Below are 25,224 nucleotides of genomic sequence, written 5' to 3'. Positions count from 1 at the left end.
AATTGACCTCCAGGTCAATTGGTTGTGAGGATCAGCTGTGTCTACGATGGGAGAACTTCTGTGCTGGAGACACCCTTATGAGGCAAGACTTGCTTTAGTGGGGCTTTGGTGCTCACTGAGTCTGCCCCCTGAGTGTGTGCCTTATGGATCTGAGGAGTTGTAATCTGGATGGTCCCACTCTGACCTCTGGGTACACTGGCTCTTGGATCTCCAAGGAGGTGCTAATTTAGCCTCTGCCTGAGGCCACCCAGCAGGAGCTGCGGAGAGATCTGCAGATTCCTCTCTTTGTTTGGGTTTTGGAGGTGCCCAGATGTGGCCCAGCTGTGAAGCAATGCAAGCTGCTGTAAGGCCTTAGACCTTCTTTTGGATGTTCTGGGTCTCACTGACTCAGCTGCAGTTTGTTAGGTAAGTTTAGAATTCAAAGGACCAGGCCATCCATATGCAAAAGCCACTGCGCTCAGCTTGGATGGGGCGGAGCAACCAGCACTGGCTTCCCGTCAGCCCTGCCCTAAGAGGCCCCAGGGTCTCAGTGTCCCGCAGTAATCGCTGCAAGCACCTCTGAGAGAAAGCCGCCCTCGAGTTTCTCCCGCTGCCAGACAGCCCAGTTTCTCCCTGTATGAGTCTGGGTCCCCAGAGTCTCGCCTGGAACTGGAGTTGAGAGCAGTCGGGAGCTTTTGTCTCCCTCCCGATTGAGAAAGCCAGCTGCGTACTCAGTTGCCAGCCCTCTCCGCGCGCGCACCCCCATACCTCTGCAGCTCCTCTGAGTCTCAATGTGTTTTTCTCTTTCCTTCTAGTTGTAGAATTTCCACTCAGTCAGCCTTCCTGTGGTTCTGGATGATGTCCGTTTTGTCTTTCAGTTGTAGTTTTGAATTTGTTGTGCGAGGCAGCAGTTCAGGTGTTTACCTATGCCGCCATCTTGGTTTTGTGAAGTATTTCTTAACTAGTCCAAGTAAAGTTGCTCCCTGTTTGAAACAGTTTGTCATGAAACTCGCTGAGGCTGCCTTCTGTCCCCCCAGGCATGGGTTGTACTAAGTGTGCATCAGCCAGAATCCCTAGGGCAGCCTTGCAAGGTAGCTATTATCCAATTTTATAGATAAGGAAACTGAGAGCTACATATTTCCTTAGTATAAAGGTGTGGTATTGAAGAATACACACAGATAACTAACACACACGTTAAAACGACAGCACACAGGATTTACAGCTCTTAAAACGGCGCCGTTTTCTCTGGCCTTGCCTGGCAGTTGGGCAGCCCTAAGTGGCTGGTGCCAGCAGCATCTTTCCCGCAGGCAGCTCTTCCTTTATAGAAATGTCAAGGGCAACTACAGCGTGTCATCTGAGGGGCTGTGTTGGTGGCTGTGGGCTGTGGGCTGTGATGCACATGTGTGGACGGCAGGGCCATGCCCCTGACCTGCTCTCCTTTGGGGAAATGTGCACATCTCTCCAGGTGTCTGTGATCTGCACCTCTGACTCACGGCGTACCTCAGCGTGGCTGCAGTCGGCGTGGTGAAGCATGCCTAGATACACCGCCACTTCATCAGACCCACCGTCTGCTCCCTGAATGGGCCGGTGACCTGTCCTCCCTTCAGAATGGCCACCCAGCTGACAGCTCACCTCAAGTCTGTTGAGCTCAGTTAACTTCCCCTAATTAGATGTCCCCTCAAGTTCTCAAGACAGATTTCCCCGGAAAAGGAAAATACCTTTTACATCTAAACGTATGCAACAGGAGCTCCGCATCAAAAAATCATAACCGACATTACAGACCTGTGTACATACACATTTTTATTAGTGTTATTTTTAATCCTCACATGAGGTTACATTGATTTTAGAGAGAGAGGGAGGGAGGGAGAGAAACATCGAATGGTTGCCTCCCATATGTACCCTGACCGGAAATTGAACCCACAACCTTTTTGGTTCAACCAATTGAACTATCTGGCCAGTGCACATGCATATTTATTTTTATTTAAAAATAAATAAGTGGTTAGTAAAATACATATTCAGATAAAACTTAATGTACAAGAAGGCAAGATCTTCTCAATAAAACTGATACTATGCCTCTCCAGGTAATAAATACAAAAAAAAAAAAAAAGAAGGCAAGATCTGTGCTCAGAACTAGGGAGAATTACCCTGTGTGTACAACGGTAACTGATAGTCAGATTGTACTGGATTCGGATCACAACCCTACCGATCCGCAGCACTGTGACCCGAGCATATCACTCAGTGTGTCTTCTCACCTGTACACTGGAGATCTTCATCATCATGGCTGGTGCTTACTGTGTCTCTGTCGCAAGCACTCTACCCAGGCTGGCTCACACGCACCCCGTGTGGAGGAGCTGGCAGGGAAGTGTTTGGTAGCTTGCCCGAGTCACTAAGCCCGTCAGTGGCACAGCCAGGTTCCAGCCCCCACAACACCCTCCTGGACTGGGTGCCTGTCCCGCAGACTTCGGGCGCTTTCACGGGGGTTCCGGGCACGTGTGATGTCTGCGCACAGTGAGCCCCCTGGTGGTAGCTGCCGAGTTGGTGCAATCGCAGCAGTGCTGGCGAGCTCTGTCCCGCGTGCTGGCTCTGTTTTAGGTGTGTTCCTGGGTTGTGACACTCGCTGCCTCTGACAGTAGGCGGCTGTCACAGGTGGACTGTCAAGGTGCACCTGGCACTTGGTCTCAGACCAGGTTCGGTGCAGCAGTTTGATTCTGGTCATGGTCGTAGGGCGGTAGTCGCTGTGGGGAATGCTGCGGCCAGGGAATCACAGTTGTGTCAGGAGTGTTTGGTGGGGCCCTGGGTCAGGCATTTCTCTTCCGCTAGGTGGCTGCTCTGGTCCCCGGCCCTTGGTGGTCAGGCTCCAGGCTTGGTGCTTCCTGTTGACCTTGTGAGTCAGGAGGGCAGATTTTTTTTTCTTTTTTTTCTATTTTTTTTTTAATCCTTACCTGAGGATATTTTCCCACTGATTTTTAGAGAAGGAAAGACAGAAATATTGATATGAGAAAAACACATTGATTGGTTGCCTCCTGCACGTGCTCAACCAGGGCCAGGGCCGGGGAGGAGCCTGCCACCAAGGTACTTGCCCTTGACCAGAAACAAACCTGGGGCCCTTCAGTCCGCAGGCTCTCCACTGGGCCACTCCGGCCAGGCCAGGATGCTTGTTTTCTTTGAGTCCAGGATACAAGACACTCTTCCGTGACCAAGCATAGTGCATATCGTTGTGAAAATGCTTGTTAGCTGCTCTTCTCTGTAGGTGAGTTCCTTGGCCTGGGACTTAGGTTCATTGTTTCTCTTGTTCTTTGAAGATTTGTGGGGCGGTTGTCCCTAAACAAGTGATCCATTTTACCTTTTTCTCTCTCTCTGTTCTAAGGCTGAGCATCACTGTTGATTTTTATTTTCAGAGTGAAGGAGGAAAGGGGAAATATTTGGGGATCCTGTATTTCCAGCGACTTTAGGAATCGTTTACATTTGAAATCCATTTGAGGTTGGGAATAAAGGTAACAGACAGCTGTGACACGAGCGTCCTCTCATGCCGTACACATTTGCTGATAACATTGTCAGATATGTCTGTGGAGTTCCATTTTTGGCCGGTTCCTTCTGATCCGCAGCGTATTATTTTATTTTGGAATAAATATTAAATTCAAAGTTACACATTCAAACAGGTAGTTTTCTGAATCTTCTCACTGTCCCCAGCACTGTCAGCAGCTGCTCCTTCCTGACAGGAAGGCGCTTCAGTGTCCTTTGGCCATGGAGTCTTACAAGTTCAGTGTGGATTTTAAATGAAGATTCCTCCGAGGATTAGACATAGCTGTCTTGAGACACCAGATGTATTTTTGTTTTTAGCAGAGTTTTTGTCTGTATGGTTGGGTCCAGGGTGTGCGAGGCTGAGCAGCAGTTTGCTTCCCAGAGGGGTTTGCTGGTGGTCACTGCGTGCCAGTGCCACTGTTTTCTGGCTCGTCACCTCACGAGTTACCTTTGCCCCCGTCCCCATGTAACTGCCCCCCTTGGCTGTCTCGGGTGCTTGCGTGGTCTCTTGGTCTCTGTGTGACATGGCTCGGTCTTGCCCTGTCAACAGCACATGTCTCTCCAAGTGGAGTGTAAAGGTGTTTCTTCCTTCCTCCCCTTCTCTTCCGAGTTTTGTCCGTCCTTTCCCTTTACACCTTGTCAAGGCAAAGACATTGACATTGTGTTTTGTGATAATAAATTTGAACTTGCCCAGCTGGTGTAGCTCAGTGGTTGAGCATTGAGCCAGGAACCAAGAAGTCACTGGTTCGATTCCCATTCAGGGCACATGCCTGGGTTGTGGGCTCGATCCCCTGTGGGGGGCGTGCAGGAGGCAGCCGATTGATGATGTTTCTCATCATTGATGTTTCTCTCTCTCTCTCTCCCTTTCTCTCTAAAAAAATCAATAAAATATATTTAAAATTTTTTTGAACTTGCTTGTATGTGAGTTTATTCCTGAAGATCCACAAAGTTCGACATGACTTCCACTTGTGGACGCTGCGTGTATTCTGGACCAGGGACCCTGCTCCCAGCTCATTGGCTTTCTCTTGCCTGTCGGGGAGGCTGAGGGCAGACGTGGCAGTCCTGGGGGGCCTCTGCATCTCGGAGCACATCCCCAGAGGCAGTGAGGACCCCTAGTGTGGCCTTCATGCTACTGGTCAGCATCACCCAGACTTCAGGCCATAAAACCTGGCTTGGGGATGCTGACATTAACAGTTGTTTTAAGTAGTGTTATCTAATGATGTGTAGAGAAATACCACCCTATCCGGTTTGGCTCAGTGGGTAGAGCTTTGGCCAGCGGACTGAGATGTCCCAGGTTCGATTCCGGTCAAGGGCATGTGCCTCAGCTGCTGGCTCCTCCCCGGCCCTGGTCAGGGCACATGCAGGAGGCAACCAATTGATGTGTTTCTCTCACATTGATATTTCTCTGTCTTTCCCTCTCTCTTCCACTCTCTAAAAATCAATGGGAAAATATCCTCTGGTGAGGATTAAAATAAAATAAAAAGAAATACCAAAGCATTTGTAGCTTTTGTAGAAGTTTTGGAGACTAACTCAGATAACTTCAGAAGTGAATGAGGTGTGCTAAGAACGGAATAGAATACAGTGGGTCCTGGACCAACGCGGGGTTAGGGGTGACGACTCCTGCTCAGTGGAAAATCCCACATAACTACCGTATTTGCCGGCGTATAAGACGACTGGGCGTACACCAGAAAATACGGTAGTCCAATATATCTAATCCATTATATCTGATCCCATCAATATAGTCCAGTATACCATATTTTCCGGCGTATAAAACGACTTTTTAACCCAGGAAAATCTTATACGCCGGAAAGTACAGTACGTCAACCTCAGCATACGAGGCCTTCCAACTGCAGCTTTGACCTTGAACATGGGTTGGACTGCGCAGGTCTTTGGAAGACCGCATGCAGCTCAAACCGTGTTGTTCCTGGTCAACGATCGGGCATCTACAGCGAGCTGGAGGGACGCGGGGCTCCTGGGACTCGGGCGCTGGGCTGTCTCACGTCCAAATGAATCGGACCGCCTATGGGTGACAAAACTTTAGTAGAAAGTATAGGACAGTTTATTTTTGACCTTGGGATTGAGACAAATTTATTGGACAAAAACAAAGATGGGGAAAGTGGGTAAGTTCACAAAAATTTGGTGTGTTCAGTTACATGAACATTAAGAACCTGTGAGCGTGCGGCCGTGTGCGTGCAGCCCATGCCACCCACAGCTGTGTGCCTGAAATGGCTATGGTGGAATGGCACCACCCACGGACTGCTCAGAGCACTTGGTCTCAGCAGCCTGTGGGGGGTGGGTCCATGGCGAGTCTTCCCTGGCGCTCTGTGCATCTCAGCGGCATGCCATGCTGCCCAGGAGCAGGTGACAGAGGCTAGGCAGGGTATCATTGTGGAGGTACAGTGCAGGAGTGGGCAGCAGCTGGCATCCTTGACACATCGAGCCTGCCAGGGACCCTGGAGTTCCACAGGTAGTCCCATACCCTGCGTCTATTCCTCCCGAACTGTGTGTGGTGAAGGACCGGGCTTTTATATTTAATTTCCAATGTCACAGACTGCTGGTACTTGTGCAAATTTCCGTGAAAATGACTGACTAGAAAAGTAAATCATAAAACATAAAGTACAAGCCCAGATTCTTTGTTCTCTTTTACTTTTCAATAAACATTGAAGAAAATGGACTTTTTTATGTACAGTCTGAGGTTTGTATAACCATCACCCTTCTGAGGACCTGGCCGCCCCCTGCCCTGGCGCTGACTGGCCTCTCGCCGCTCGGTGCTCTAAGAGTCACCGGCTGGAATGGGGACGGCAGTGTCCCTTGCCCTGTTCACAAGGACACGTGTTTCTGGGCTTGGCGATGACACCCATTCACCAACAGGTTCTTCCGTGTGAGCACCATTTCCATTTCTCTTGGGTAAATGCTTAGGAGTGGGATTTATGGGTCATGTGATGAGTCTGGTTTTTACTTTATGAGGAACTTCTAGAGTCTTCCAGAGTGGCCGGCCCATTCCGCGTCCCCCAGCTGTGTGAAGTCTGGGTCCAGTTCACCCTCGCCAGCTCTTGGTCTCGCCAGTCTTTTTAAGCTGTCTAGCTGGTGGGTGCGGTTGCAGTGGGGAGTCACAGGTGTGTGGTGGCGTCTCACTGTAGTTTTCATTGGGTTCCTGAGGAAGGGAGATGTGAGTGCCTTTGGTGCTTGTTTGCTGCCGTGTGACAGTTTGTTCACTCTTGCTGACAACTTCTGCATCCCCCTCCTGAGCCAGCCTCCCCTGGGGCTTCCGTGCCGGGCACCGCCCTCAGGACCCTCACCCGCACTGCTCCGGGATGTGCGGACAGCACCGTTCGCAGCACCTCCGGACAGAGTGGATGGATGAGTTGTGGTCACTTCACAGCGTGCCATTTGTCCGGTACCGGAATGAGTGACCTCAGCCACGTCCAGCACGTGCAGTGAAGCAGCTCACAGAAGGCTGCCCACAGTGGTAGACCATTTGTTAAGCTCAGAAAATTAAACTAAATAGTTGAGGGAGAAACATACCAGAACAAATTTTAAAGCAAGGGCGCTAATCAGGTGATGTGAACAGGGACAGTGGACGGTGCAGCAAGTGTCAAGGCTTCGTTGCTTTCCTGGTGTTTAGAGGAGGGGCGGGCCGGTGCTCGCTGTGCGCATGGCCTACGCTCCGCTTAGTCCGTGTACAGTCATATAATGAAACACTTGGAACAGAAATGGACTTCCTTTTAAGATAGTTTCAAATCTGTTTTTCCAGAATTGGTATATGGTTTTCCCCCAGCAGTAGGTTGAATTCAACAGCAACTTTATAAACCATTGCTCTGTGCTGAGGGGACCTGCAAACACGAGTCAGGATGCGCGGCGCAGGAGCTCCCGTGGCGCCGCTGGTCAGCGCGCAGCGCGCACACAGAATGCGCTGTCTTCGCTGGCGCCGTGCGTCTCGGGGGCATGCCTACCGGACAGGGGTGTTGTCTGTTCTGCTTATTTTGTTCGCTGGCAGATCCCAGCTTGGAGGACAGTGTGGGGCATGGCAGATGCTTCATAAATGTTGGCTAAACAAACTAATAGCACAGACAATATACTCACGGCCCAGGATGCTCCACATAAGGCAGCGGGCCCTGCTGGTGTGCGTGGGGCAGGCTGACAGGAAGGGTTGCCCAGGGCGGCGTGCTCGCAGAGGTCTGGGTAGGAGGGAGCAGGGAGGTCGGCGGAGCCTTTGCCCAGGAGGGGTTGGTCCCATCACCTCGTCACCTATCAGCCTGGCTGGGGATACAGAGGCTGGTGTTGGGCTGTGATTTGCTGCCGCAGCTGGGGGTGTTGGGAAGCTCCAGAGTGGGGTGGCCGGAAGCAGAGCTGAGCCTTGGACCCTGACAGCGGCGGGGAGGGCAGACGGGCAGAACCCCTGCGCTCACCGGACGCCTGCTCCTGTGTTACTGGCTTGTGGCAGGCCTCCTGCTGTTGGTAGCGGCTGCACCAGGTCGCACAGACCTGCAGGTGTGCCCTGTGTGTGTTCTTAAAGATGCAGTGTCACTCAGGAAAGTCCAGCCACACGGGCTGAACCCTCCTGGGGTGAGGATTGGCATGGACCTGTGGTATGTAGTTCAGGCGGCATGGCTGCTCCCACATCTTGACTTGGGTCTCAGAAATGCCTTTGAAATTTAATTGAAACAGGTTTAGGTAAAGCACAGTGGTGAGGTGCTACTTCTAACAACTGGTGGTCCCTGGCCAGTGTGGCTCCGCTGTTGGAGCATCTTCCTGTGTACACAGAGGTTTGGGTTCGATCCCTGGCTGGGGTGTGTATGGAAAGGCAACCGATGGATGTTTAAAAAAAAATCAACCCGAGCCAGTTTTGCTTAGCGGATAGAGCGTCGGCCTCCGGACCAAAAGGTCCCGGGTTCAATTTCAGTCAAGGGCATGTACCTTGGTTGCAGGCTCCTCTGCCCAGGCTCTGGTGGGGCAGGGTGGGGGTAGGAGGGAGAGATTGTGCAGGAGGCAACCAATCAATGTGTTTTTCTCACATCAGTGTTTCTCTCTGTCTTTCCCTCTCTCTTCTGCTCTCCCTAAAAATCAATGGAAAAAATATCCTCGGGTGAGGATTAACAATAACAGCAAAAAAATCAATAAACATATTCTCGAGTGAGGATTTTTAAGAAAAGAAGACAATAACTTTTCAAGGCTTGAATGTAATGATTAAAAATAAACAAAACTCATAGTCCTAACTGGTTTGGCTCAATGGATAGAGTGTCGACCTGTGGACTGAAGTGTCACGGGTTCGATTCTGGTCAAGGGTACGTGCCCGGGTTGCGGGCTCAATCGCCAGTGGGGGGCGTGCAGGAGGCAGCCGATCAATGATTCTCTCTTCTCATTGATGTTTCTCTCGCTCCCTCTCCCTTCCTCTCTGAAATTAATAAAAATATATTTTTTAAAAAAACCAAACTCACAAAAAGGCCCTGGACAAGTAGCTCAATTGGTTAGAGGGTCATCGCAATACGCCAAGGTTTTGGATTTAATCCCTAGTCGGGGCACCTACAAGAATCAACCAATGAATGCATAAATAAATGGAACAGCAACAAAAAGTGGAACAAAAAGTCAATGTTTCTCTCTCTTCCTCTCTCTCTCAAATCAATAAATAAAAATTTAAGCCCAGCCGGTGTGGGTCAGTGGTTGAGCGTCAACCTATGAACCAGAAGTTCACATTTTGATTCCTGATCAGGGCATATGCCTGAATTGTGGGCTCAACCCCCAGTGTGGGGTGTGCAGGAGGCAGCTGATCAATGATTGATGTTTCTCTCATCATTAATGTTTCTATCTCTCCCTCTCCCTTCCTCTCTGAAATCAGTAAAATATATTTTTAAAAATAAATGAAAATATAAAACAAACAAAAAACCTCACAGAACTTGTTTTCTCCTCCACTGTTGTCTCCCTTTTGCCATCACCTTCCCTCAGAATAAAACAAGATCTCCATTTGTGGGTTAAATCTGTCTTGTGGTTCAAGACTGTGTTCCAGTTGAACAGGAAACTTAAACGTACACATTGCCTGATAGTGGCTCATCCATAACAAGATGCTAACTTTTGAAATGTGTGTGACACAGTGTAGAAATTTAATTTAGCCATTTCTGTGCTTGGACACCATTTATTTCCTCTTCTGACTCAAAATATAAAACACCAGTTTGAATGCTGTTTGTAGCAGCTGCTTTGTGGTTACCGACGCCACAGGAGCAAGTGGGTGTAGCTCTGCCCCGCGAAGGTGTGCAGAGACTGGAGACTTTATGCTCCTGTTTATTTTCTGGTATCTAACTGGCTTTGGGAACAAATACCCTACTACAACAGTTGCTCCCTTTTTTTTTAGTCCTCACTGGAGGGCATGCTTTTATTGCTTTTAGAGAGAGAGGAAGGGGGAGAGAGAGAAACATTGATGTGAGCGTGAAACATGGAGTGGTTGTCTCCCACAGGCACCCCAACTGGGGATTGGAACCAAAACCTGAGTGTGTGCCCTGAAAGGGAATTGAACCCAAGACCTTTCAGTGCACAGGACGATGCTCAGCCAGCTGAGTCACGGGCCAGGACAGCTGCCCCCTTTTTCTGATGCAGGTAAAATTGGCATACCTCGAAGTGGACAGATACTAACTAAATTTCATTGAGTTTTGGTGTATGCTGTGCTTGTGAAATTAAGTTACAGAATGTTTCTCTTGCCCTAGAACAGTGACGGGCAACCTTTTGAGCTTGGTGTGTCAAACTTCGCCAAAAAACTGAGCATAACTCGGGTAGTGTGTCACTTTGAGGAAAAAACATTATTTCGCGATATTTATAGTTTAAATAACATAAATGTATAATTGTTATATATAATTGTATTCAATAAACCAAAAACTAAATATTTAACTTACCTGCTTAGTGACTTCTTTGTTCATCAGTCAGTCGGTTTCTTTTGTTGGTCTTGATATTATTTAGCTTGTGTGGGGTGCCGTGAACTAAGATAAGTGAGGGGGAGGGGGAATTCTTTAACTAACCTACCTATTAGTGACTTTTTTGTTGCTGAATTTCATTGGCTAAATCTTCAGTTGAAGGTTGGTATTTTGTACACTTCAGGCCCAAGCAAGCGCTACTAACTTCATCTGTCAATCTGTTTCTTTTGTTGGTTTTGATATTATTTAACGCCGAGAATAAGGCCTCACAAAAGTATGTAGAGGGAAAAATTGTGAGTAAAGCCATTGCTATATTTTTCAGGGTGCTAAAAGTGTCTGGTAGTCGGTTCCAGGCATTCCAAATTTCCTGTGGTAGTGGCACTCCTCTTGATTCTCCAAGCGGCACCTTTCCAGATTCTCAAGCTTTGACCTCAAGTCGACAAACACCTGAGCCCAGATACTGTCTTGAAATTCTGCAAGTTGCATCTCCAAATCATTAATTTGCATCCATTGGAAACCATTTAATTACAAACTACTGTAGACTACTACATCAGGATACTTAATTATTTTCATGGTCTGTTCTAGACTTCTAAATTGACTAAATCTATCACTAAACTGGTCAAGTAATGAGTCTAAAACATGCTGGTACTTCATATGCAAGAGTTCCATTTCATTTTGTACAGCTGCACTGGCCTTCTCAAAATACTTTGTTACTTGAGGAAAATACTTATAAGTTTTAGTTTCTACATCTCGCTTGAAAATTTTAACTTTACTTTCAAAAGCTTTTATGTATCCAAACATAACGTCAATACTTTTGCCAAAACCTTGTAACTTTAAGTTCAGTTCATTAATATGAACAGAGAGATCTGTAAAAAACATCAGGGTGCTGACCCACTTATCATCATTAAGCTGAGGAAACTTTCCCAGATGCTTATCATCAAGAAATACCTTAATTTCTTCAAAGCACTCCACAAAGCGCTCAAGAACTTTGCCTCGGCTCAGCCATCTTACATTATTGTACATCAGCAGTCCACCGTAGGTGGAATCAACCTCCAGTAAAAGTGCCGAAAATTCTCGCTTGTGAAGGGGGCAAGCAGCTATTAAATTAACTATTTTTGTAACAACTGACATTAAGTCGGTGAATCCTGCCTTGGCACATAAAGCCTCCTGATGGATAATACAATGAAAAGGCACAATCGGATGTCCAATAGCTTCTGTAAACAATTTGACAAATCCGACTTTTTTCCCCACCATATTTGGTACCCCATCTGTCGTCACTGACACAACTTTAGAGATATCAATGCTTAGGTCACGAAATGTTTGTATAACAACCTTACATATTTCACTTTCTGATTTACTTGTTGACACTGATATTAACTTTATCAACTCTTCTCTCATTGTGAGACCATCAGAATATCGACCAATAATGGCCAACTGAGCATGTGATGTGACATCAGTAGTTTCATCAAGAGAGATCAAAAAATATTTACACTTCCTTATGTCTCTCTTTAGATTGGCTCTTATAAAGGTGTAGCTGCCTGGAAATGTATTCCTTCCTTTCATCCTCACTTTTTTCCAAGAGCTGGGAATGATTAGTTTCAAAATGTCTATTTATATTCCACGTTCTGCTTACTACCGTTTCAGTACATAGAACGCGAAATGATCTGCCATTTTTTTCTATAAAGCCATACATCTCGGTCCATGTCTCTTGAAAGGGTCGGCCACTGCTACTACCACTTCCTTTACTTAACCTTAGTTTTTTATTTTTTGGGTTCTCCACCAGGGGGGCAGTGACAGAAGATAGAGTTATAGATAGCTTGTTAGGCCTGCAGGCAGTTAGGGGTTAACTAGCCTAACTAACCACAAAATGGTGCATATAACTGTCTTTTAGGAAAGGGCAGGGTTAATAAGCAGAAATAGGGGTTAATAAGGATGCACAACAGTAATAGTGGTGAAATGGAGTCTGCACTATGGAGCAAGATGGTGTTCCTTATGTGAGTTAAAATGGCTGCTGCTATTTCTAATGGCGGGAAACGGCACCCATAGCACGCCACAAACCCTCGCCTCTCCCAGCCTCCCCCTCACTTATCTCAGTAATGATGGATTAGAAATCCATGACACCCCAGAACAGTAGATAATGGTTGCTGTGGTTAGCTGTTATTTGGTTACTGGTAATGGCAGGGCCCCCAGAGATGCGTCCCCCGCTGCGTTCCGCTGCTCCCTGCTCTGCCGGCAGAAGTGAGGGCAAAGATCCCGGCTTAACCGGAAGTCCCAGAACTAGACGCTCTGTGCCGGACTTCTGTTGTTTTGGCCTACAGACCTCCGGCACAGAGTGTCTAATAGGGGAGGATGAAACATTTGCGACTAGAGTTTAACTCCAAGACTCTAGTTGCAAATGTTTCATCCTCAGGAGCAGCAAATGTTTCATCTTTGGCATGTGGCCGCTGAGGCGGCCGCATGTCATCAGAAATGGCTACGCGTGTCAGCACGTGTCATAGGTTCGCCATCACTGCCCTAGAAGGTTCTCTTCATGGTTTGGTACACAGTGTGTGTGTGGGATTGCTCTACTCCACTGCTGTGTTGCTGTGTTATTTTTATTAGAGAGGAGGGTCCTGCGCAGAACAGATCCGGTTCTCCATTCCCTGCTGCCGCACACTCAGTGACCCCACAGCTGCTGTGACTGACGCTTCCTGGAAGGGACCCTTCTCAGTGCTGCCTCCAGTGGCAGACACGGAGGCACGTGAGGGGAGGTCCTATCTGCTCATTTTCTTAGTGACAACTTTATCATTTTATGAAAACGATACATGGGTTTATTAAAAATTCAAACAATACAGAACAGCATGGCCATGAACGTGATTTTAAAAACGAAGCAGTGGTGTAGGGTTAGATAAAGAAATGCTGTTCAGCAAAGGATGTCTTTCAGCTTCTGGTCCCTGGTCCTTCCCAGAAACAACCCGATTACCAGATACTCACCTTCCAAAGGTATTCGCGCAGCATTTTACTTTTACTTATTTAAATGCTAGAGGCCCGGCTCATGGAATTCGTGCACCAGTAGGGTCCCTAGGCCTGGCCAGCGATCAGGACCGATAAGGGCCTTCCAGCTGCCGGCCGGGGCCTTCCTTCCCCAGCTGCCTTCCTTCTGCACCGCCCCCTGGTGGTCAGCGCACGTCATAGCAAGCGATCGAACTCCCGATCAAACTCCCGAAGGGATGCTTTGCATATTAGCCTTTTATATATCCTCCTATTTATCTATCTATAAATAAAACCCTAATATGCATATAGACCGAACAGTGAAACGATCGGTTGCTATGATGTACGCTGGCGGGTGTCGGCAGCAGGAGGCAGAGCACGGAACATGGCCGGCGTCGGCCATGGCCGGATGGTGGAGCAGGTGAGTGGGGGCACCAGACCAAGACAGGGCACCGGTCGCTGTCATCGGGGCGAGCTTCTGGTGGTTACTGAAAATTCTTTGCTCCCACATGCCATGGTCCCGCCCAGCGCTCGCACCCACTAATGGCGCCAGAGCCACCGCTCGCACCCGCTGCTGGTGCCTGGCGCCAGCCCCAATCACTCAGCGCCATCAGCGGGTGCGAGCAGCAGCTGCCGGCCCTGGTCGTCCCTCAGGGCTTCTCCACCTCCCCCTGCTCCTGAGGGACAATTGGGCCCGGCAGCCGCCTCTCGCTCCTGCTGCCGGCGCCGGTCCCGATCGCTCAGGCCATCAGCAGCTGCCAGCCTGATCGCCCCTGAGGGCTTCTCCATCTCCCCCTGCTCCTGAGGGGCAATCAGGATAGCAGCCGCTGCTTGCACCCGCTGCTGGTGCTGGCCCCAATTACTCTGTGCTGTCAGTGGGTGCGAGCAGGGCCCGCGCTGTCAGCGTGTGGGAGCAGTGGCGGCGGGAGTGGGGCTGCTGACGAGAGGGGACTGGCGCTACGGTGGGAGGGGCTGGGCAGGGGCATGGTGGATGGGCCGAGACCTGCCCTTGTGCCCACTGCAGCCTTGCGGCCAACAGTTCCTTTCAAGGTGCACGAATTCATGCATTGGACCCCTAGTGTAATAAAAGCATAATATGCAAATTGACCGAACAGCAGAACAACCGATTGCTATGACGCACACTGACCACCAGGGGGCAGATGCTCAATGCAGGAGCTGCCCTCTGATGGTCAGTGCGCTCCCACAGGGGGAGTGCCTCTCAGCCAGAAGCCAGGCTCACAGCTGGCAAGCACCGCAGTGATGGCGGGGGCCTCTCCGGCCTCTGCTGCAAGGGACGGTAAGGAGCGAGGGGTCCTGGACTGTGAGAACCCTGGACTGCGAGAGGGATGTCTGACTGCTGGCTTAGGCCTGATTCCTGGGGGATTGGACCTAAGCCGGCCGGGCTGAGGGACCCGCCCCCCCCCCCCCCCAGTGCACAAATCTTGTGCACCGGGCCTCTAGTATAGGTAGATTTTTTTATTGATTTCAGAGAGGAAGGAAAAGAGAGAGAAACATCAATGATGAGAGAGATTCATTAATCAGCTGGTTCCTGCACACCCCACACTGGGGATTGAGCCTGCAACCTGGGTGTGTGCCCTGACCAAGAATCAAACTGTGACCTCCTGGTTCATAGGTCGACACTCAACCACTGAGCCACTCTGGCCGGGCAGTGCAGCATTTTATTTCTTTTCTTTTTCTTTTTTTTTCTTTTTTTTACAGAGAGGAAGGGAGAGGGGTAGAGAGTTAGAAACATCGATGAGAGAGAAACATCTATCAACTGCCTCCTGCACACCCCCCACTGGGGATGTGCCCGCAACCAAGGTACATGCCCTTTGACCGGAATCGAACCCGGGACCTTTCAGTCCGCAGGCTGACGCTCTATCCACTGAGCCAAACCGGTTTCGGCTAGTGCAGCATTTTAAATAAAAGCATTAGTTTGGATGTGGCAGTATTAATTATTGATGTTTTTCCATGGGTGGGGTCTAGAGGTCAAGTATTTAGCAGGCACTGAGTAACAGAATAAAAAATACTTTGTCATGCCCGGCCGGCATGGCTCAGTGGTTGAGCGACAACCTATGAACCAGGAGGTCATGGTTCGATTCCCGGTCAGGGCACAGGCCCAGGTTGCAGGCTCGATCCCCAGTGTGGGGCGTGCAGGAGGCAGCCCATCAATGCTTCTCTCTCATCACTGATGTTTCTGTCTCTCCCTCTCCCTTCCTCTCTGAAATCAATAAAATATATTTTAAAAAATACTTTGTCGCATCTGTATTCTCCAGAACAGTTCTGGGACCAGTGCCATAGGAGTTGTAGTTAGACTTGCGGGCTGTGTTTCTGTGGGTTAAAGAGGCACAGTACGTCGTGGTGGAGAGTTGGCCAGAATATGCCAGGTAAACATCAGCCCAGATCCCTGCTTTGTATGAGGGTCCCTGGCTCTGTGCCAGCCCAGCTGTGAGGTGGGTGCGTGTCCTTGTTTCTGTCCGCAGTGACTAAGGACAGACTCCCAGAGCCCTGTACCAACTTGCCCACATCTGGGCTTGGAATCCTCGTGTCCTGATTCCAACATACCCTTTTTGGGGGAGGGAGACTTGTTTTATTTTCTGCCCTCAGCAGGGGTCAGGTGGCTTACCCGGTGTCCCTAGGGCGAAAGGTCATGCCCTTCGGTTTAGGTTCAGATAATGATTTTCCTTCTCTGTGCTTCTTCGTTCTCCTCAGCGATGATACTGCTGTAGCACCTGCCTCACGAGGTGGCGGGAGCCCCGACCCCTGGACTCAGGGACCACCAGGCTGACGGTCCCCGGGGGCCCTGGAGGAGGTTGAGGTGCCAGCACACCCTGGTGACCATCCTGTGCCCTCCTGCTGTCTGTTGTGAATTCCCTGTCACTTAACATTTGCATGTTGTGTTGTAATGAGGCCTGGGGAGGGGGAGCGTGTAGAGCAGCGCCTGGCCTGCCTGGCCTCTCCTGCGGGCCTCAGCCCCTCCACCCCGTCACGCTTCCTCCTTGGCTTCCTTCCTCCACAGAGGGGTGTCCTGTGGGGTGCGGAGCAGCCCTGTCCCCAGACCTGCGTTCCGTTCCTTTGACTTTCCCTGGTCGGCCGTCCACTTGCAGCTGAGTCTTCCCTCTTCCCCAGGGAGCTTCCTCGGTGATGGAAGCCTGTCTGCCAGGTGGCTGGGTGTGGCCTCGGCTGAAGGGGCCTCGGCTGCACACCAGTTGTTTCCTTTGGGTCTGGTTTGGCTGTCACTTCGTCTCTGACTTTTTGTCAGTTGCCTGTATTCCGTGCCTTTCTTATTCCTGCCGGGCAGGTTTTTTTTCCGAGAGATTTGAAGCCTCCTTTGTGGGCAACTGAAGCTTCGCTCAGGAATTTCCTGCAACGGCAGCGCGTTGTTTGCTAATCAGCAGCAGGGAAGGTAACATAGCTGCTCACACGTTCAGACTGCCTTTACCTTTGCTGCTGATCACAATATGTATCTGTCTCTACTTCGGGCTGATTCCCAAGGTCTAAACCAGTGGTTCTCAACCTTCCTAACGCCGCGACCCTTTAATACAGTTCCGCATGTTGTGGTGACCCCCAACCATAAAATTATTTTTGTTGCTACTTCAAAGCTATAATTTTGCTACTGTTATGAATAGTAATGTAAATATCTGTGTTTTCCGATGGTCTTAGGTTGAGAACCGCTAGCAGGGTCGCCTAAGACCATCGGAAAACACAGATATTTACATTACAATTCATAACAGTAGCAAAATTACAGTTATGAAGTAGCAACGAAAATAATGTTATGGTTGGGGGTCACCACAGCATGAGGAACTGTATTAAAGGGTCGCGGCGTTAGGAAGGTTGAGAACCACTGGTCTAAACCAACCAGGTCACCTGGAACTGGTCTGGTAATTCACTGGTAATTGTCATTTTAATTGAGATAATTGTAGATTCACACACATGTAGTTTCCCAGAGTGGTAACATTTTGCAAAACTAGTTTAATATCACAACCAGGGTTCTGTCTGCCAGTGCCACCCAGATTCTCCGCTTCCACTGTGACTGTGTGCTGCTGCTGTGTTTCTCAGTGTGGTGTGCATGTCCGCCTCTGGGGTCAAGATACCGAACAAACCAGCCCACGGGGCCTGCTGCTGCCCGGCGCCCCCCTCCCGTTCACACTCACCTCGTCTGTGCGTCTGCAGTTCTGTGATTGCTGAGTAAATGGTCCATTCAGTTGGAGGAATCGGACTGATTCCGCTGTGAGCGTTTTGTGCACAGGTTTTTGGGAGTGTTTTCTCTTCTCTTGGATAAATTGCCAGGGAGTGGCATGCTGGGTCCGGAGCCCTCGGGAGCTCTGTCCGTCTGCCACGCCCAGGCAGCCATCGGTCTGCGCTCTGGATGGCTCTGCGTGTGCAGGAGCTTCCTGGGCGGCACTCTCAGTCTCTCAGGTCCACTCAGGATGTATCCCTGTTTGTATAGACCCCTCTTTTCTTTGGTGGGAAGAAAACAAAATGTATTGGGGGAGACAAAGTTGGGGGGTATATGGCCTTTCTGCTGCAAGGCAGCAGGAAGGGGCCCAGAGTGAGTTACCCTAGACCCCTTTTTGTCCATCCACTCACTCACTGACGGACATGTGGGTTGTTTCCAGAGTGTGGCTGTTGTGAACCTTCGTGTGTAAGTCTGTGCGGGCGTAGGTGAGAGCCACGCCCGCAGTGGAGTTGCTGGGCCTGTGATGAGTGTGGGTGAAGCGCTGCAGACTGTCCTGAAGGGGGCGCAGCCCGTGGGAGCGCTCCAGTGCTTCACACCCCATCCTCGCTTTGACACGTGCTCTCCTAGTGCGCATGCAATAGCGTCTCGTTTCTCAGTGACCAATATATTTTCGTGGATAATTGAACATGGGGCATGCTGTGATTTTTAAAAGGTGTATAATCTGGCCCGGCTGGCATGGCTCTGTGGTTGATTGTCGACCCATGAACCAGGAGGTCACAGTTCGATTCCCAGTCAGGGCACATGCCCAGGTTGCAGGCTCTGTCTCCAGTAGGGGGCGTGCGGGAGGCAGCCAATCAATGGTCTCTCTCATCATTGATATTTCTGTCTATCTCCCTCTCCCTTCCTCTCTGAAATAAAAAATATATTTTAAAAAAGTAAGAAGTGTATGTTTTGTAGAGGTTGGTGTCGTATAAGAATCAGTTAGCCGTGGTGTTTATAGTGTTCTTAAGGAAAAAATGGCAGCGGAGTAAGTGGATGCTCCACAGACACGCTCCCAGGACCAACCTGGAATAACAGCTGAGATGGTGTCCTTCAGGCCTCAGTGCCTGGGGTGGTCTACCTTTCGCTCTGTCATTGCGGGAAAGGGGGTCAGCATTAAGGGTCTGCAGCTGTAGGGTACCTGCTTCTCCCTCTCTTTCTCTCTCAGGTGTTCAGAGGGTCTCTCTTTGTGGTTTGTCTCTTCTGGACAGCATAGTGAGTGGCTCTTGCATTTTTATCCATTTTGACAATCCCTTCATTTTTCTTTTAGCTATACATACTCTCTGCTCTACGGATTACAATCAACCCACTTAATTTTGAAAGTCAACTTAGGGAAGTGGTATCACAGCCCTCTGCACATACAATTGAAAACTGCTGTGCTGTGGTTGAGTGCTGTGTCTGTACACTTTATGCTTTTTGAGTTTTCTTTGAATTTTTCTTGTAGACTAGCCTACCATGGCTGACCAGCGACAGCGCTCACTCTCTACCTCTGGGGAATCGCTGTACCATGTTCTCGGGCTGGACAAGAACGCAACCTCAGACGACATTAAAAAGTCCTACCGGTAAGAGCCATGCCTCGTGGGTGTGATTGGCACCGACCAAGAACTACCATATATATTTTTTTAATTTTTAATTTAACATCTTTGTATGTGTGGTGTGTTCCCTTGTAGCTTAAAATTAGCGCATTAATGTTTGTCAGACTGTCTGCCCTGGAGTAGACAGTCGTGCAGCAAGCAGCTCTGACGGCTGAGCAGGGGCTGTTGGCTGCTGAATGACTGACTGGTTCCAGGCGGTGGTGACAGTCCGCTTGCCCTGTTGTAACCTCCAGGCTGAACCTGAACGGAACCCTTAGGTGCGATGTCATTGGTGAAGCTGTGATGACTAAACACACAGCAAAGTGCCTGATCAGACCCCCTGCCTGTTGCTTTGTGCTGAAGTGTGCAGTTAGCCGCTCGGACACTAGAGGTCAGGGTAGGGTCTGCCTTTGGGCTGTGGAAAGTTCGAAATGATGGCAGAGATTTCTTTTGACCCACCCCTTCTTGACTTCTGTGGAGAGTAGGAAAGTGGAATGGTCATGGCAAATGCTCCTTCCACTGGCACCTCCATCCAGTGGGTGAACATGAAACATGAGACCAAGCCATGGTTTTGGTCTGCAGGAAACTGGCCCTGAAATATCACCCGGACAAGAACCCTGACAACCCGGAGGCTGCAGACAAGTTCAAGGAGATCAACAACGCGCACACCATCCTCACGGACGCCACGAAGAGGAACATCTACGACAAGTACGGCTCCCTGGGGCTCTACGTGGCCGAGCAGTTCGGGGAGGAGAACGTGAACACCTACTTCGTGCTGTCCAGTTGGTGGGCAAAGGTGAGGACGTGGAGTGACGGGGCGGCAGGTGCCGGGCTCACTGGTCCCTGCATGATCGTGTGCTCTGCACTCCTGACCGTGGTGCTTGGGGGGTGGCCGTGCCCCGCTCATCCCGTGTGAGTGTGGGCAGTTGTGTGCCTGTCCGCTGAACGTTTCGCATCACCCTCCTTTCCTCATTCAAAGCCCCCGTCAGGTGTGAGGACACAGCCCACAGCCCCGCTGCCAGGGCTGCTCGCAGTCCCTCTGTGAACGGTCTTTTTACCACCTGGATGCTCTGTCTCTCCTGACTCCCATGTTGGCCCTTTCTTACACTCCTCGATCTGGAGGAGAATAGGAGCACCCGCCTGTCTGTCTGTCTGTCGCTCTCATAGGGTGACAGCAGGTGTGTCGGGGTGCCCTGTTGGGGAGTCCCCAGTCTCGAGCCGTCTCAGCCAGCACCCACCTCCCCCCGCAGGCCCTGTTTGTCTTCTGCGGGCTCCTCACCTGCTGCTACTGCTGCTGCTGCCTGTGCTGCTGCTTCAACTGCTGCTGCGGGAAGTGCAAGCCCAAGGCGCCCGAGGGCGAGGAGACCGAGTTCTACGTGTCCCCCGAGGACCTGGAGGCGCAGCTGCAGTCGGACGAGCGGGGTGAGTGCCGCCCAGGGCCTGGCCTGCGTGCGTGGGGTGGTGCCAGGATGGGCCCTCAACCATGTCCAACTGTCTTGTCAAACAGGAGGGCACTGACATGGGGCCAGGATGTGTGTGGCAGCTGGGCCCGTTGAGGTTGAACGTGGACTCGGAGGTAAAGCAGACGCAGGGGCTGTCCCTGCCCGCCAGCTGCGCTAGCTGTAGTCCTGGGGACCAAGCAGGCGGGGGGCGCCTCGGCCAGCGGCGGCCCGAGGCGACGAGGTGGGCACGCTGGGGGAGGTCAGCACACAGCCTCTCCCTCCCGGTGCTCGTCCTGCCACTTCTGACCCAGCAGAGCGACGGAGCGCTGTCACAGGAGGACGTGTCGGCAGGGCACGTGGTGCACTCGGAAGGCCGCCATCCTCATGCGATGAACATGCATGTGATTGCTTTTCAGAGGCCACAGACACGCCGATTGTCATACAGCCAGCGTCCGCCACAGAGACCACCCAGCTCACGGCCGAGTCCCACCCCAGCTACCATACCGACGGGTTCAATTAAGTTCAGGAGAAGCTGTGACGTGCGGATCAATCAGCACCGGCCACTTCGACCTTAGCATCATGAACTGTAGTCACAGAGGCGGGAGGGAGCCGCTCTGGCCCGGGAAGGACCCTCTGCCCCTGTGCTCACCCACCCGCCAACCCCAACACGTGAAGTGCGTAGCATGCAGTATTTAAAGCAGTTTAGCTACGGTCGCCGTCTTCTGTTTTTCCTTTCTAATAGCATGTGTGGGGTCTGTTCCATGTCTGTCTGTGTTGTGGACGTGCTGCAGCGAGACCGCATAGAGCAGTGGCGGCACCGCCTGGGCTGTCAGGTCGCTGCCATGAGCTGGCCACGTGGTGTGGTGTCCCCAGCAGGTGGGAGGGGCCGCCCTGCTCCGTGCTCCTGTGCCGGGGCAGGTGCTGCCTGCAGAGCTGTGGTCTGGTCCAGTAGGGCCTCTGCACTGTCACGTCCCCGGGTGTTGGTAGCAAGGACAGTTCGTGCAGCTGCTGCTCACCTTGTGTGCATGGCCTTGTGACGGGACTTTTCCGGGGGTGAGGGTGTTGTGGGGACTGTGGGAGCTCCTGATCTGAGACCTCCTCTCAGCCTGGATCTAGCCTGAGTCCCCTGTGCCACGAGCTGGGTCGATGGCCACAACCGGCGTCTCCCCTCTCCTTTCTCCGCGTCAGCCTCCGCGTCCCTCCAGGCCCTGTGGCCTCTTGGTAACCATTTTGGATGTCGAAGCACCACAGTGGCAGCTGCGGCCCAGATCGCCAGTCAGGCTGAGTCCAGGCTGCAGGTGGCGCCTGGCTGCCCAGCCTCCTCTCTGCTTCCCGAGCCCCTGCCCCCCCTCTTCCTGCAGCTGCTCCGGGTCCTGGGGAGGTCGCGGGGTCAGAGGCACACTTGGCGTGGGAGAGGTGGCCCCGGGGGCCTGGTGCCCTAGGCTTGTGAGCCAGCAGCCAGACCGGGGTCTCACTGCTGCTGCGGGCAGAGCCTTTTGTGAACTGCTGCACGTCCGTCCTTCCTTCCGGCCCAGGCCTGGTGGGTGGTGCCCCTGCTTTGGAGACTGAGGAGATGTGGGTTACGATGTACCAAATAGCAGATTCCCTGCTGGCCCTACACCAGCCTCTGGAGGCTCACGGGGCCCCCGTGGGCCTGGTGCCTGCAGAATGAATGTGCTCGCTGCTCCTGTGTCGCTGCATCCCCAGGAGAGTGAAGGACAAACCGGGGAGCGCTGGGCGACATGGTTCCCTGGCTCAGACAAACCAGACATGTTCCTGAAGCCACTGTCCTCCCCTGTGGCCCTTGCTGCCCGCCAGGCTGTGCTAGCCAGAGCTGGGGGCGGGGTGGCCACTGGCAGAACCCTCAGTCCTAGCCCCTCCCGCCGGCTCTCCTGCAGGCCAGCCTAGGGCCTGGGCAGCTGCTTGGTCCCATTTGGTTTTTTGCTCATTGTAGTTAGTGATCATGAAGATGTCCAAGGAGAGGGTATCTCTGCACTGTGATGTTGAATTAGAACTAATTTGCTAAAACCAGGCCTCTCCTAAAAGGACAAGAAACTCATTGTTTGACCCACCGGGGAACGAGGGAGGAGGTGAGACCAGGCCATCCCTGTGCCCACCCCGGTTCCGAAGCCCAGGATTCAGCCGGAGCCGCTGGCCGCGGTCCACCCGGAGAGCTCCTGGAAGTGATTTAGGAAATGAGTTGCTGTTCCCAGGAATGACCAAGAACCCAGTTAAAACCCCACCCAGCCGGCCTCCCGTGGGTCACTGCGTCCCCGCCAGGTGCCGCCGGTGGCAGCGTAGTGTTGCTCTTCGGGCAGGGTGGCGTGGGAACGACGGCGGGCCTGAGTCTGTCCGACGAGGTCAGCGTGACGGTGCTGAGGACCGCGGGCGGCCCCGAGGCAGGGCCTTCCCGAGTGCGAAGGGCCGGTGCGTTCCCTCTGCTCGCCTGGCCTGGAGAGGCACTGGTTCTGCCGAGTGGGGACCGCCCTGGGCCTTCCAGAGCTGGGCAGGCAGTGTGTGTGGCCCAGGGGTGTGGGGTCTGTGTAAGAGGAAGCCCATCCGGTTCCAAGGGGGCTGGCCTGGCGGCAGCCAGTGCGGTGGGCGCCCTCCCTGTCCCTGCGGGAAGCATGTCTGACGGCAGCTGCTGGTGTGTAGGCTTCTCTCTGCTCAGTGATGTGTCGCCTTGTCTTCCTTTTGGCTCTGTTCTCGTTTCAAACTGCTTTAGATATGACCCTCGGTGTGTGTGCCTCCCTCGCTGTCCCACCGTCAGTGCAGCCGCCCCGCTGGGACCTGGTAGAGGAAGAGGTCGGGGTGGCTGTGGCTGGAGCAGGCAGTGTCTCCACGCTGTCCGCCGCTGGGCTTCGCCGTCTGTGCTCGAGGAGCCTGCACGGTGCTGCCGGCAGTCGGGGAGCGTGCTGGGCCTCCCCACACCAGGCTCTCGGGAGGGACGGGGAAGGGCCTGTCTGTCCCTCCTGGCTCTCATCTCGGCGCACCTCCCGGGGCGGTGGCGGGCGTGAGGCAGGTGGCTGATCCATTCCTTCCTGTGTTCTTCGCTGTAGCCCGTGCGGCACCGGCCTGGCTGCTTGCTTTGTTCCTTTGGCTGTGAGCCTTCCGCCTGTGGAAGTGGCGAAAGCTACATTTTTACAGCCCGCCAGGCACGGTCAGTGCCGTCTGCGCTGCAGGTGTGGGCAGTGGTGTATCCGTGTGTGTACATATGTGTATATGTATATAGCGTGCAGCAGGCCTCACTGCTGCTGTCCAGGGGCAATGCAGCAAGTACAATAAAAGTTGGCTCCAAAACAGCCTGGGCAGGAGGGGGTCCTGAGAGCTCTTCTGCTGGCTGCTCAGGAGACAGCGCTGACGCCGCCACGTACCTAGAGTTTGGGCAGCTGGCGGGGCGAGGTGCCTGGCCCACCGCAGTGTCAGCTTATCCGGGGTGGGTGCCCATCACCATCCCGTCCTGTGTGACATCTGGGAGGTGGTAGAAACCCATTCCACTTTGGAACATTTAAAACCAATTTTCTAAGCATCAGATACAATCAGTGACCAACTGCGTTCTAAACAGTCTGTTGGGACCACAGATCGGCCCAGGGGTCGCGGAGAGGAGCAGGCCGTGCTGCGCCCCCAGGAGGAGCGGCCTGGTCCTACCACCCCTTAGACTTTGTTTCCCTGGAAAATGGACTCGTTTCACACTAAGTGAGGGAGGCAGTTTGCACTGAAATGTATTGACGTTGTTTTTAAAACTTAAGTGCGATGCGTGGGAAGCATTGTCCGCGCTGGCTTTGCCCTGTGAGCAGAGCCTGGCAGAGCTGGGGTGCCCAGGCCCTGCTCCCACGTGCACACCTGAGGGCCAGGCGGGCGGGTTAGGATGTTTCCCCACAGTGACCTCCATCTTGTATGTCTGAATGTTGACCTAGAATAAAGATAACTGTTGTAAAATAAATGTTTTCACTGCAGACCAGGCGTGTCTTATTTAGTTGTCCCTGCAAGAATCCTGTTGGCCAGCCCACCTTGGGGGTCCCTCCTCAGTCCCCTGGGGGCGGGGAAGCCACGCCCACCTGCCTGTTCCAAGGGTGGCTGGATGTCTCTCCCCTCCGCTTTCTAAATGCTGAGACTGGAGTGAAAAAGAAGGGAGCTCTGAGAGCCCTGGGACTGGGCTCTGCAGCCCTCTGAGGGCGTGTGCCGGCAGGCAGGGGCGCCCGCACTGTCGTCCCCCCCACCCGCCCCGGAGACAGCAGCTCCACCCCCTCCACCCAGCTGCGTGAGCTGCTGCCAGTGTTCGGAACAGTGGGCGTGGTGGCCCTCTCAGCGGTGCCAGGGCTCTGTGCTGACCCTTGGGCAGCTCCATCCATGCCCACCTTTGGACCTAGCCACTCAGAGGCCTGCCCCACCGGGACATCCCTGTGGCAAAAACTCGGGTCCTCACTCCTGGACACCACCGTCCCCCCTGGGCCGTCTGTCTCTGAGCCGGTGGTGCCCAGTCCTCCTAAGGGCATCTCCTGGGCAGGGCCCATCCTCCCACCACGCTGACGGCGAGAGGAGCCATGTCCCTGCACTTCAACCACCTTGGTGCCTGTTGCCTTGCCCCTGAGGTGAGAGGTGCCAGCGCTGCTTCCATG

The 25,224-nt window shown here is 52.3% G+C and overlaps 1 protein-coding gene across 2 annotated transcripts in view; it reads left to right on the top strand.

Annotated features, from left to right (window-relative positions):
• Positions 1 to 24,561, top strand: part of DNAJC5 (DnaJ heat shock protein family (Hsp40) member C5) — a 31,967-nt gene extending 7,406 nt beyond the window's left edge. The window contains exons 2-6 of one of the 2 annotated variants that reach the window (XR_008557613.1): positions 19,034 to 19,151; positions 19,746 to 19,959; positions 20,414 to 20,585; positions 20,671 to 20,739; positions 21,022 to 21,095. Coding sequence is in view for 1 of the 2 variants with exons in the window: in XM_054723783.1 (XP_054579758.1) it covers positions 19,045 to 19,151; positions 19,746 to 19,959; positions 20,414 to 20,585; positions 21,022 to 21,125 (597 nt within the window). In the remaining variant the exon portion in view is untranslated. Of the gene's footprint in view, positions 1 to 19,033; positions 19,152 to 19,745; positions 19,960 to 20,413; positions 20,586 to 20,670; positions 20,740 to 21,021 lie in introns of both variants that reach the window. The other variant, XM_054723783.1, reaches the window with a different exon arrangement.
• Positions 24,562 to 25,224: the final 663 nt, after the last annotated feature.

The sequence above is a fragment of the Eptesicus fuscus genome, chromosome 12 (assembly GCF_027574615.1).
Source record: "Eptesicus fuscus isolate TK198812 chromosome 12, DD_ASM_mEF_20220401, whole genome shotgun sequence".
NCBI lineage: Eukaryota > Metazoa > Chordata > Mammalia > Chiroptera > Vespertilionidae > Eptesicus > Eptesicus fuscus.
This window is presented reverse-complemented; position numbering and strand designations above follow the sequence as displayed.